The sequence below is a fragment of the Helianthus annuus genome, chromosome 9, assembly GCF_002127325.2.
Source record: "Helianthus annuus cultivar XRQ/B chromosome 9, HanXRQr2.0-SUNRISE, whole genome shotgun sequence".
Lineage (NCBI taxonomy): Eukaryota > Viridiplantae > Streptophyta > Magnoliopsida > Asterales > Asteraceae > Helianthus > Helianthus annuus.
Genome location: NC_035441.2, coordinates 169,887,407 through 169,900,898, shown reverse-complemented (window position 1 = coordinate 169,900,898; position 13,492 = coordinate 169,887,407). Strand labels below are relative to the sequence as shown.

The window sequence follows — 13,492 nt, the reverse complement described above, 5'->3', positions numbered from 1 at the left end:
ACCTTAAGCGTTCTTTGGTTTTTTTCCAGCTTCCGGATTGTAAGGAATCCCTGTCTTGAATTGGTAACATGAACCATAGAACCAGAATCAAACCACCAAGAATAAGCAGGAACATTTAAATTATAGGACTCAAGTATCCTAAAATAATCGTTACCTTTCTTAGCCAGCCACTCCTTAAAGTCAGGGCATTCCTTATGCATATGTGCTGCCTTTTTACAAAACTTGCAGTGGATTTTGCCTAAAGAGTTCTTAGAGCTAGAGGGTGCACTTGTATTGGGATTGGGCCTTTGGACTTTTGAATCATCCTTCCTCTGATGATTGTTCTTCCTCTTATTAGAATTGGAGGTGGTGAAGTTTGCAACATCAGTAGTGCGATCCATCCTCATACGCTCCTCCTCCTGTACGCATATACCGACCAGCTCACTCATCGTCCATTTGTCCTTCTGAGTGTTGTAATTGATCTTCAATGCTTCAAAGGACGAAGGAAGCGAAGTAAGGATGAAATGAACGAGGAAACCATCACTGATTTCCATTTCCAGCCCCTTCAGCTTATTGGCCATGTCATTCATCATCATGATGTGCTCGCGAATGCCGCTCCTCCCATCATACTTAGTTGTCACCAGCTTGAGAATAAGGGTACTAGCGTGAGCTTTAGAAGTCCCCTTGAACTGCGCCTCCACAGAAGCCAAGTAGGTTTTCGCATATTCAGAATCAGGAATGGCTCCTCTGATTGCATTGCTTATGGACTGCTTCATGAACATGAGAGACATGCGGTTACACCTAGTCCACTTTTCATGAGTCAAGTGCTCAACAGCAGTACTTTGAGGAGTGAGGTCCGCTGGCTTATTCTCTCTTACAGCATAGTCAAAGTCCAGCAGTCCAAGCGTAAGCATGAGAGCATCCTTCCATGCAACAAAGTTATCACCAGTCAAAGGTGGAATCCCGCAATTGGACGCTGATAGTGGAAATAAGATGAGCAAGTTATGATACTAAGGAAAAAGTCCTAATGTGATCTAAGGGCATGTTATACTAAGGCAGGCATAAATAATGACCATTTTAATTATGAAGCTGTGATATTATCTATTACTAACATCAAAATAATAGACTTAGTTAAAATTCTACTTAAACGAAGACAAATCAACTTTGGCCAGAAGTGTAATCATTTAAGCATGTGTGCAAAGTGTTTGTGACAAATCAGCTTTAGCCAGAAATGAAACAATCACTTTAGTTATGCAGTTGTTAAGTATGTTATATATGAAAGAATTAAATCATCTTTGGCCAGATATTAAGACATTCACGTTTATAATGCACACTTAACATAGCTTTCGTAATACTTGAACGATAAGTAGATGTATCAAATCAGCCTTGGCCAGAAATGATACATCAGAAGCTCATTCAAGTTAAGCTATTTTGGTTTTGTAAAACATTATCTGATTCTGATTAATTAACTAAGTATTTACAAAACCAATTATTTAGTTCACATTAAACAGCCTAAAATAATGAGGTTTCGAGTGAGATCTCGACTCAGTTATGAGGTCTCGAGTGAGATCTCGAGTCACGTCTCGACTCATCTTGTAACATTATGAGGTCTCGACTCATTAAGGTCTTGAGTCGCAACCTCAGTGTCTCGAGTCGTAATCATGGTCTCGACTACTATGTTTTATGAGATCTCGACTCCTTGATGAGGTCTCGAGTCGCAACCATGGTCTCGAGTTGTGAAGATTGAAGCCCTTAGTCGAAACCTCAGTGGTCTCGAGTCGAAAACTTATGGTCTCGAATCAAAATCGTTGTCTCGCGTTGTGAAAATTTGAGAACTCTTATGATTTCGAGTCGAGATCTTGTGGTCTCGAGTCGAGATCTTGGTCTCGGGTCGTTAAAAGTGATCTCGAAACTCCTGTTAACAATTGTTAATGTAAAAGTAACTGAAAATTCAAATTCTTAGGGATTTTGCGATATGGTTTCCTGTTTTAGTGATGATCTAATTTTATCAAATATTTCGAAAGTTATAATCTGTTTATCTTTTAAGAGTTTTCAAAAATGTTTAGAGGACAAAATCAGATCAAAACAAGAAAAAACACTCAATAATCCGAATCATATTCCAAAACATAAGGAATTTTCGAATTTTCCTAAGAACATATGATGAACCCTAAAAAATAAAACATAATTCTGGAACCCGAAACTTGATTTTTAAGGCTTTTAAACAAAATTTCGGTCATAAAACATAACCCATTTAATTTCGAGTGAACATATAATTAATCTTTTCCGAAAACAGTGATCTCGAGTGGCTATATTCGACTCGAAACCGGCTGTGAATTATATTAGACTTTCAAAATTCCGTTTTCCAGATTTCTATCCCAGAATTGATGGATACGAAAACAGAACTGACTACTCAACATATGCTCTGATACCGCATGTTGAATCAGTTATGTTTAAACATAATGGAAAACATGAAAACATACATGTCACCACAGACAGTGCAGTGGAGAATCCAGTGAGAGAGAAGCCATAGAGTTCGACATCTTTGTCAAGGTGATCTGGTTCCTCCTTAGGGTGCAGACTGATGATGGTGATGATTAAACCGAATAGGGAGTTCGGCTATGGAGAGAGGGGTCGATATTGATGTTATGATTATTAGGTTATGTGTCTAACCTTAGAACCTTTACATAAGTCTCCTTACATAAGCACCTAAGAGGAAACCTAATTAGTTAATAAGGGTAATATGGTCCATCAATCATTACCAACTAATTATTTAATAGATTATTATATATTTTAATCTATATAATGTAAATGATTATAATGGTTACTAGATTAAATATTAAAACATAATATATTTAATCTTACACTCCACACATTCAATATAATACAATTTTAAATTGCATTATATATGGACTTTAGATAAATAGATTGTTGATTAGTGTTACAATCGAGCGTTTTTATATGATTGGACTATCTGAAAAGAAGTATACACAGTTACAAATTTAGAAAAGTGCATCACTAAACATACCCGTATACTTTGATGGCTCTTAATTTCCGATTTTAGCCTGTAAACTAGTTTTGGATATATTTAAAACAACTAGTTTTGGACAACTAGTTAGTAAACGGGTAATAAGCTGCGCCGCTACCACTTTTTGAATAGCAAAACTAAGTCTTTTAAAAACTACATCCAATTTTAATTTTCAATTGCCAAAACTAACAACATAGTGGGTTAACAAAAATAGATTTATTGTCCAACAGATTTAGGTTTAAAACCCCTAATTATTTTATATTTTTTGACAGCTAAACTTTTATACCATGGGAATTGAACCCGTGACCCCTCCTATTTTAAACCCTATCCAATTTACCAACACCACTGAGCTATTTTTAAGTTGATTAAAAACCCCATATTTAACTTGGGCATAAAACTTCAGATACTAGTTCTCTAGTAGTATGAAACTGGCCCGAACCAGCCCGGTGATTGGGTCGTGTCGATTTGGTTTACACTAGTTGTAAATAGGTTGGGCCATGATTGCTTAAGGTTCTCGTCTTGGCCAGGCCTTAGTTCAAAATTGACCCAGTTCACTTTACCTGTAAATGGGTTGGGCCGAGGTTGCCCTTGGATCATGGATCATTGGATGGGCTGCCTCCAATTCAAACTTTTTGTTTGCATGGGCTTCTTTTGTTTATAGACAGTCAACATAGCAAGTTTGACTGAATGTTATCATATGAAAACACCAAAGTCAAAACTCATAAGCAAGAATTTGATGAAACGAGGTTTTCGTTGTGTAGGTCCCACCGCAGTCTATTCGTTTATGCGAATCTCATATGGTTAATGATCATCATGTATCATGTTTAAGATATCTCGAATGCAATAGCATTGTTAGATACAACAAGAAACCAACAATTTTAGATGACACTTATCTTTACCAGGGTGAATGAATTGCTTGAATCAAATTTATCAAGGGTAACATAGCTAATCTAGCGGTCAATAATTCTGTCATTTAACATGATTAAGATTAGAATGTTCATTGTTGAGAAAATAGGTGTGTGAATTTCTTATAATGATATTCTTTACAACAATAAGATGTTTGGCACGTGTCGTTTTCGTTTTGTATTCTTAATTAAGTAGGTTCTTTGGTTTATTGCATTATTTTTGGCTGGTCACATGAGACATGCTCAGCTGTTTTGCCTGATTAGGCAACATGTTTGTGTCTCATGTAATGTAAGCATTTGGGCCTCCCCTCTCTCAGTCTCACACGCAAACCATATATATAGAGTACAACACAAATGATGTAACAACTTGTGCCATTTTTTATCAAAAAATTGTAGTAAAACATTCATAAAGACAATGAAATTTTAATTGTAGTAAAACATTCATAAAGACAATGAAATTTCGAAATCAAAATAGTGAAAAGGGTGTGGGTTTATAATCTTTGTCAACATGAAAGAAAATTTGAGAGAGAGAATAAGAAATTGGGTCAACTCAGCAAAGTCATGACTTTTTTCATATGCTTTCTACAAAAAAAAAATTATTTAATCTCCGATCCAATTGTACACACATGCATATATATACGTCTTATAAAAATAATAATTTATAAAAGATTTCAGGATAAGATAGCGCATACGCGTGGAGATAAAGGTACCTGTGTCAATTAATTGCACGTATTTTTGTAGCATTACATGTGAAGTTGAATACACTATAAAATGGATTGGACACACAATTATAATTTAAAATGAATCAAAACTCATTATAAAAACAAATAAAAAGCTAAAAAGTTGGACGCGATATTGTAATTAGTATCACACATTATTGCAAAAAAGCAAACCCTTTAAAAATAATATTAAAATAATAGAGATGAGATTGTGATATTAAAGAATATACATGTATATATGTGTCTATTTGAATGTGTGATTGATGTTGTTAGTTGGGAATTAAATTTGAGGGGAATGTTTTGGTCCCCAAAAACATGCCATGTTACTTTTGGTAAATGCACACACGATGGCCATACTATAATGTTCTTATGGATAAAATATGAAAGATATAGTTGTGTCGTATAGCATAACTATACGCGTTTATTATCTATTATATTAGGCTTAAATCTCCATTGATCTATCTATGTCGTACCAATAACTTGATCTATCTATCTATGTCATATCAATAACATGGATAACTTACTATGAGATTATGTTACTTCTTTCTCTAGGGGTGTATGCAAGTCGGAGAAACATATAAAAGCGTAATAACTACACCACATAACACATACATGAAAAACCTAGTTATAACATACAAAGATGATCAAAGTGTAATCTATCTATACTATATTAATAAAGGGGGGTGTGTATGCGAGACCGGGGGGTGTCATCTATCTAAGTCATCTACTAATATCGATGTTGGCGACCTTAGTTGTCTCATGTGTAACTCGGAGGAAGAAACAGTTGATCACGTTTTCGTAGGGTGTTTTGTTGCTTCGATGGTTTGGGAAGGAATTTCGTCTTGGTGTAAAATTCCAAACATTATAGTCTTTTCGCTCAAAGATTTGCTCTCCATTCACAAAGGTCTTAAAGATTCGGATAAGAAGAGGAGTGCGGTCCATGGTATAATTATGATAGCTTGTTGGTGTTGCAAGAAATAATTTCAAGTTTTCTAATTCTCCAGTTAGAATTGAAGGCATTATAAGTGAGATCAAGGCTTTTAGTTTTCTTTGGTTTTCCACGAGATCTAAGTATAAAGGGATTGATTGGCATGATTGGGTTTCTTTTGTAAATATGTAAGTTTTGTGTGTAGTTTTTTTGTCGGCCCGGCTTGGGTCGGCGTTCTCTTTTTAATGAAGTTTACTTTTCAAAAAAAAAAATCTACTTTTTTTGTTTCTCCACCTATCTCTCCTAATTAATTATAAACTAGAATTACGACCCGCCGCAATGCGGCGGGATTCTTTAGTTATAACTAAGTCGATTTAGGACGTGCACGTTATGTTGAACCTGTCAAACGGGAAAAAATAGACGATGTAAAAACGTTCACCCACACACGCACATTGTGTCATGTTAACTCGCAAAGTTTAGAACGAAACGTGAAAAATGCTAAACCATAGACGCACGTTGCGATGTTTTAAGTCACAAAATTCAGAACAAAGCATAAAACGAAAAATTTGCGGAAAATGAAAACTATAAAGGACCAAAGTTGAAAGTAAAAAAGTTGTGAGGATAGATTGCAAAAGATAAAAAGTTTCGTGTTAAAAGTAAAAAAAAACAAAAACAAATAGTTTTGGGTTAAAAGTAATTTATGAAATACTTTTAGGGGAAAAGTAAAAAAATCAATTTTTTTTTTTTGAAAAAGCCCCAAAGCCAAGGTTACAACAACCATATGCATAACCATTTTTTTTTTTGAAAAACCCACAAAGCCAAAATTACAACACATAAGTATAAAAAATCAAAGTGGTTAAATCGCAAAAGATGGAAACGTTTGAATTAGAAGTAAAAAATCAAATTAATAAAAGGGGTTAAATTACCAAAGATTAAAACTTTAAACTTAAATTGTTAAAGATTAAAAATTTAGGGTTAAAAAGGAAAGAAAGATTAAAAATTTTAAACTTAAATTGTCAAATATTAGAATTTTAGGGTAAATTGTCAAAGACTAAAACTTTAGGGTTAAAAAGGAAACAAAGATTAGAAGTTTAAACTTAAATTGTCAAACATTAAAACTTTAAGGTTAAAAAGGGAAATTTTCTTTTTTTTTGAAAGACTCCCAAAGCCCAACTTACAACACATATATGCACTAACACCTTGCTTATTTATAATACTTGGTTTTTAATTAAAGTTAAAGATAGTTAATATATAATCAACCAAATGAATTTAATATGAAATTAATTACTAAGGGTTTGCTATTCAGAAAGGGGTAGCGGCGCAGCTTGTTGCTCGCTTACCCGCGATATTAATGTAGTTCGGCCAGTTCACGTATAATATAAAACTAAATCTAAATTAATGAATCATAAAAAAAAGTTGATAAATTTGATTAAAAAAAAAATTACTAATTTTTAGATGAGCATATCAAGATCAAAATTATTTTGGTTAAAACATTAAAAAACAAAGAATAATAATAATAATGATAATTGATTTTATGATTAATTTCTAAAACAATTGAAATATTTAATGTGGTTGGATGGTAATAATGAGAAAATACAATAATGTTAAATAATAAAAAAATAGATTGTATTAAAAAATCAAAGTTAATACTCAGTTAAAAGAAATACGTTAACAATTTACATTACGTTTTATTCTATTATTAGTATAATACACGAGTTTATTTAACCATTCTATGCATATGTTCATTTTATAACATTATTTTTTATTGCTAATTGTACAACATTACAGTTATCAACCCATATAATACACGGGAATGTAACCTTGTTTTAATATATGTTAGCTTGTATGAATCAGACATGAGAATCAAGCCAAAACAACGAGCCTAGCACCAAATTAAGTTGAACAACTGAGCCGAACCAAGCCTCAAACTTGGCAAGCTTCGCTTCGGCTAGAAATGTAATTATGTAAATGAGCCGAGCCACACGTGAGCTATTCGAGATCATCTCGCTGAAAACTCGAATCAAGTCGAGTTTAAACGAGCTCAAATTATTATTGAGGCCCATTTAATAAACAAGACCAAACCATAGCTTCAAATATCGATTTCGAGCCAGCTTGCGAACTTAAACGAACAAATGTAATATATATAACTTTTATTTAATATACTAAATATATATTTATATAATATAATTATTATATACAAACCTATGATAATAATAATATTATATTTTATATAAAAATTATAACTATAAATATATATGTAAATAATAATAAAAATAACTAAATAAATAATAAATAATACATGAGGCGAGCTCAAAGTTGTAAAACTACTCACGAGCCATGCTAAAACTTTATAATTACAAGTCGAGCTCAGGCCTGAACTTTCTCGAAAGTATACGACCTGAGCTTACAAACTCAGGCTCATTTACACCCGACTAGGTTGAGCTAGTGCACAGTGTACACCCCCGACCTCTTATAACATCGCGTCATTATGATTAGCCAAATATGCAAGGCTTGCATCGATTAAAACCATAAAGAGAATAAACTGTGACAAGAAAGTAAATACACAATATCCATTTATGATCAAACAGTTCAAAAGATCTATATGTAAAATGAGTCTGCAATCACTTCATCAAAATTCAAAAGACATCATAAATTCCACTATTGAATCATAAATGTGCATCTTCAAGAAAATTCACTGGTATGCTAACCTCTAAAATCATTTAAAAAATTAATAAACTTTAGAATAACCATAACTTAAAACAATAAAACACACATTATATTTTAGAAATCCCACTTCCAAGAGTAAGCTCAAGATCATCCATCCCAACATCATGAATCCTTTCTCCTTCCCAAGCCTTCACACCACCATTTTCAAACTCAAACTCCATCCCTTTCCCCTTATCAAAACCGCCATCATCGGCTTCAGCTGCCGGAGCCACCGGTTTCACCAGGTTAAAAGTTGGCGAGTTGGGGTTCGTCAACATCGGCTCGTAGTTCTTAAACCTCACCCATTGGCATGAGTCAATGGTGGAGCAATCAGATTCATCACCCTCGGGTATGGTTGCTGGTGTGAACCGTTGGTACTTCGTAGGGCTCGTAGGTGCAGATGACGCGAAGACCGGCAAGTTGAAAGAAGAAATTGATTGCTTGCTAAATGACTCCCAGTTGAAATTGTTCGGTTTCGGGCACTTTGAAATCGGGGACGAGAGCGGTGGGGTAACGGGGGCACTGTTTGAGATACGCAAAGGGGGGAGTGAAGCCAGGATGGTGTTATTAAGATACGCAAACGGGTTCTTGTTCATGTCCAGGGTGGACGGGCTCGGAAACGACGAGGATGACGGGCTGCATTGATATGATGGGATCGGGGTAGGGAATGATGAAGACGATGGGCTCGGTCTTTGGGAAGAACATGGAGTTGTAGCATTCGATCCTGCACCGGTATCAATGGTAGGCAGTGGTGGCCTGGAACCCTGTAATTCAAACAAACACTTAAGTTACAAACTTAATTACAAATTCCCTGCCGTTTAGATAAAAGAATCATGAATTTCTGCAATTTTTTTATTAAATTTACAGAAATTCTGGTCAATGAAAGTCAAACCAGTTTTCGCCCGAACATAGCACCGTTTTTTGTACAAGTTTTTGACCAGTTCGGTTCGGTTTTAACTGTTTTCAGCAGGAGGATTTTCAAACCGGTTCCTATACAGACCAGTTTCTATATCGGATCAGTCCCGTGTTACAAAACCAGTTTCAATATCTGATCGGTCCCGGGTTAAAAACTGGTTTCTAAATCGGGTCAGTTCCAGAACCGGTTATTTGTACACCTCTACTTTCAAGCAAATTAAGCTGCATAAATGCATAATCAATCAACTAATCGAATCAACTCAACAACATTAACTAACATTTCAAATCAATTCATTAGATCTACACCTTAAAAACCCTAAATCAACAACAGACGATCAAAACACACAAAATTTATGCAACTCCGATTCAATCTCAACCGTTTAATCGATCACAACACAATTCATAAATCATAACCCCCAGATCTAACAACCAACAACAAAATGAATTGATGAAAAGTTAGAGTAAAAACATACCTTACGAAAAGTAGTACCATCAGGAAGAACAACCCAACCAGCTTCTTTACAAAGAGCTTTCAAGACCTCATTATTATCACAATGTTTTGGCAAATTATAATTCCCCTGTGCTCTCAACCCATTGTATATATTCGCTGCAATCGCTCTCCGTCGTCTCTCTCTCCTCCGGTTATTCTCCTTCTCTCTCGACGACGGCTTCCTCCTCCCTCCGCCACCTCCTTCCGGCATCATTTCCATCTCTCAAAACCCCAAACCCAAACACAATATATGTTTATATCTCTCAACTCAATGACTGTTATATATATATGTAAAATGTATGTTTGTTTCACAGAGTGGTCAGTCACAAGTATTTTGCTTCTCCCCAACCCTGTTTTATCTGGAAGAATCTCTCTGTGTTTTCGGTTGTGTGATTTGTTTGTTGTTATTATAAAAAATAATATTCTCGAGTGTGTTGGGGGCCTTTGACGTCAAAGGGGGTGAGAATCATGTGTGGAGGGAACACGGCGCCTACCATGTGTCTGCAATCATTTCAAACTAGGCTGGCCCTTGGATGTGTTTTTGATGGCTTATCATTAACGTGTTGTTGGGTTACAAGGTGTGAACTGTTGCGTATAATTATTTATTTATTTCCCGGTTTCTGTTTTTTTAATACACGAGGGATGTGCTCTAAAACTAATAATAATTTCATGTATTTTTAAAAGGTGAATTTGAATAAATGGCGAACAATTAAGCAATAATGCATATATACCAATTTGAAAACCCAATAAATATAGAAAAACTAGAGTATGAACGTGCCATCAGCGGAACCACCCGATACACCAATTCAGAAGGAAACCCAATAAATATAGGAAAACTGGAGTATGAACGTGCCACCAGCGGAACCACCCAATCATATCCACCTCCATTAAGCAATAATGCATATACACCAATTTAAAAGGAAACCCAATAAATAAAAAAAAAAAAAAACTCTTTTATAGAAATCGAACCCAAAAACTCATGGTCTCTAATTTCATACCTTCAGTAAGCCCTTACCTCACCTGAAGTGCCGCTAATTTCATACATTTTATTTAATTTGTTTTTTCTAAAAATAATATATTGGGATTCGTGATTTACAAAAAAGATTTACTTTTAACATATCATTTATCTTTTTGTAGGAGATACGGTAATTAAATATTTTTTAAGCCACAAAACATGGATCTTAATAACAAATTAAAATAAATTTATATGTATGCACACTTAGTATAGGGGGGTGGTGAATATAGATTTAAAAAAAAAAAAACAAATAGACAATTGGGAGAATGCATTAATAGTTGTATTTTCTTTCGTGGTGATACAATAATCGTATAACCTGCTCTATGTAATAAAAATTGTATATGTACTTAACATGCCTACCAAACGACTTGTAGTTTGCCCGTCGAGGTATGTTGGAAAAATGTTTTTTTTTTTTTTTTCTCGTGTCAGTTGATAGTTGAAGTCTAATGGTAGATATATAAATATTTTTTAACAACAATTCAATGATAAGAGTAGAATTAAAATATGTGTGTCGGCTAATCTCTAAAAAAAATTGAGATGCATTTATATGTGTATAAATTTTTGTTACGATTATTAAATACGGTTGAACAAAGCTGTAAGTAGTCAATTAAAGTATTTTATCACATTGTCGGTAAAACCCAAACACCATATTATGTTTTAGAACATTTTTCTTTATTAAACAATATTTGTATTTATAATTTACAACATTTGTCTTTATTAAACAATATATTTATATTTCAAAAATTGTTAATGATTACTTGAAAATGTTCAATTTCCTTATTAATTGTAACATAAAAAAAAACTATATTTGATTCCCATGCTAATGCCATAAAATGGAAAGTATTGTATTTGTTTTAACTAAAAATAAACTTAATTCATTTATCTGTATATCTTTATCTATTTTTCCCTATATCCTTATAATATCTAACTACTATAATAAAAGAAACCACTTTATGGACACTTGTCATCATATTAGATCATCTCTTATAGATAATTATTATTTTAATTTAATCTCTTCTAATTAATTATAGATAATCCTTCTACAAAATATTATTTAATTTAATATCTTATATTATAGATAACTCTCCTACTAAATATTATTAGTTTAATATCTTATGAATAATTATTATTTAATTTAATCTCCTTCTCATTTATAATATTATTTATTTGAATTAATTATATTTGAACGTTTTGTTTAGTTTGGTATAAAATAAATTTTACTAAACTTAAAATAAAATTAACTAATATTATTTATCATTTATACATTTACGGAGTTTTAAATAAAGCGTTAAATTTATTGAGATTTCGTTAACAAATTTTGCAACAACAGAATAATCTATTTTTATCACAAAAACCAAACTTTGTATTAATATATTAAATATTTTTATTTTCACTGTATAAAATTACATTTACTCGATCGATGTAACACGTGAGGTTTTTTAAGATATAACTTTTTTATTATTTGATATATAAAATTAGATTTACTCAATTCGTACAATACAGGGGGTTTTTAAGGATATATATTTTTTTATTATTTAGTACAGAAAATTACATTTATTCAAACCGTGTAATGCACATATTTTTAAAGATGTATTTTTTTTATTGTTTGGTATATAAAATTTCATTTATTCAACCCGTATAATAAATGAGATTTTTAAAGATGTATTATTTTATTATTTGATAAACAATATTACATTTATCTAATCCGTGTAATACACGTGGTTTTAAAGATACAACTTTATTATTTTGTATATAAAATTACAATTATTCAACTTGTACAATATGGTTTTTATAGATATAAATTTTTATTATTTAATATATTAAATTATATTTATTCAACCCGTACAATAATTGAGGTTTTAAAGATATATTGTTTTATTATTTATACATAAAATTTATTTATTCAACCCCGTGTAATACACGGGGTTATAACCTAGTTATAATATATTAGATTAAGTATATGTTTTAAAGGAAACTTCAAACCATCACTTTTTTTTCTCTTGGAAGCATGGGTGAAGCTTTATTGGGGTTGGAGGTGCCCTAGTCTCTATCGATTTTTCTACCATATTGTTAGTTTTTCTGTAAAAAAAATTGTCGTGTAAAATATTGGATTTTATGAGTCCAGCCCTGCTGATTTGGATTTTGAAAGTCCGACTTCGATTGACTTTTCGTTCAAGCTTCACAATTGCTTTGAAGCAAGGTTGTACCTGAGAATTTGAAGACTATGTGCAATTAAAAATAAAAAAATAAGTCATGACAAAAATTTGAAGTTTTCAATTGGGTTACACAAGATTAGTTGGGTTAGATATAAATATGTTTAAAAAAACTTATTATCCCGATATAATTTAGCAAATATAGTTCCTCTTACTAAGTTACTATTCAATTTTTGTTTGTTTTAATTGGTGCTTCAAAAGATACTCCCCAATCAATACATAACCACTACTTTTTATTTGTTTTTTCTTTTTTTTTATCATAATTTTGGTACAACAAGCACATCGGTACAAGGTCTTTGATTTTTCATTTATATAAAATGGTATTTATGAATTATTAAATTACTAAAGGATATTGTTGCTTATACTTAGATTGCTTGAAAAAAAAAACGAGTAAATTACAAGTTTTGTACTTTATGTTTGTCCCAAATTTCAGGCGCTGTTCTTTACCTTTAAAATTGATGAGTTTTGACCTTAATGTTTCAAAATCTTGCACGTTATGTCCTTTAGGGCAAACCCAGTTAATTTTTTTTTTTGTTAAAACTGATCATGTGCAAGGCACATGAGAGCATTTTTGACATTTGACCAAATTATTTAAAT

At 32.5% G+C, this 13,492-nt stretch overlaps 1 protein-coding gene across 1 annotated transcript; it reads right to left on the bottom strand.

Moving 5' to 3' along the window:
• Positions 1-8,157: 8,157 nt before the first annotated feature.
• LOC110879506 (protein BRASSINAZOLE-RESISTANT 1) lies at positions 8,158-10,058 on the bottom strand. Its single transcript, XM_022127976.2, has 2 exons — positions 9,651-10,058; positions 8,158-9,026 (listed from the first exon to the last, which is right to left on the bottom strand). Exons 1-2 carry the CDS (start codon positions 9,885-9,887, stop codon positions 8,331-8,333), a joined length of 933 nt encoding a protein of 310 aa, XP_021983668.1. The 5' UTR covers positions 9,888-10,058; the 3' UTR covers positions 8,158-8,330.
• Positions 10,059-13,492: the final 3,434 nt, after the last annotated feature.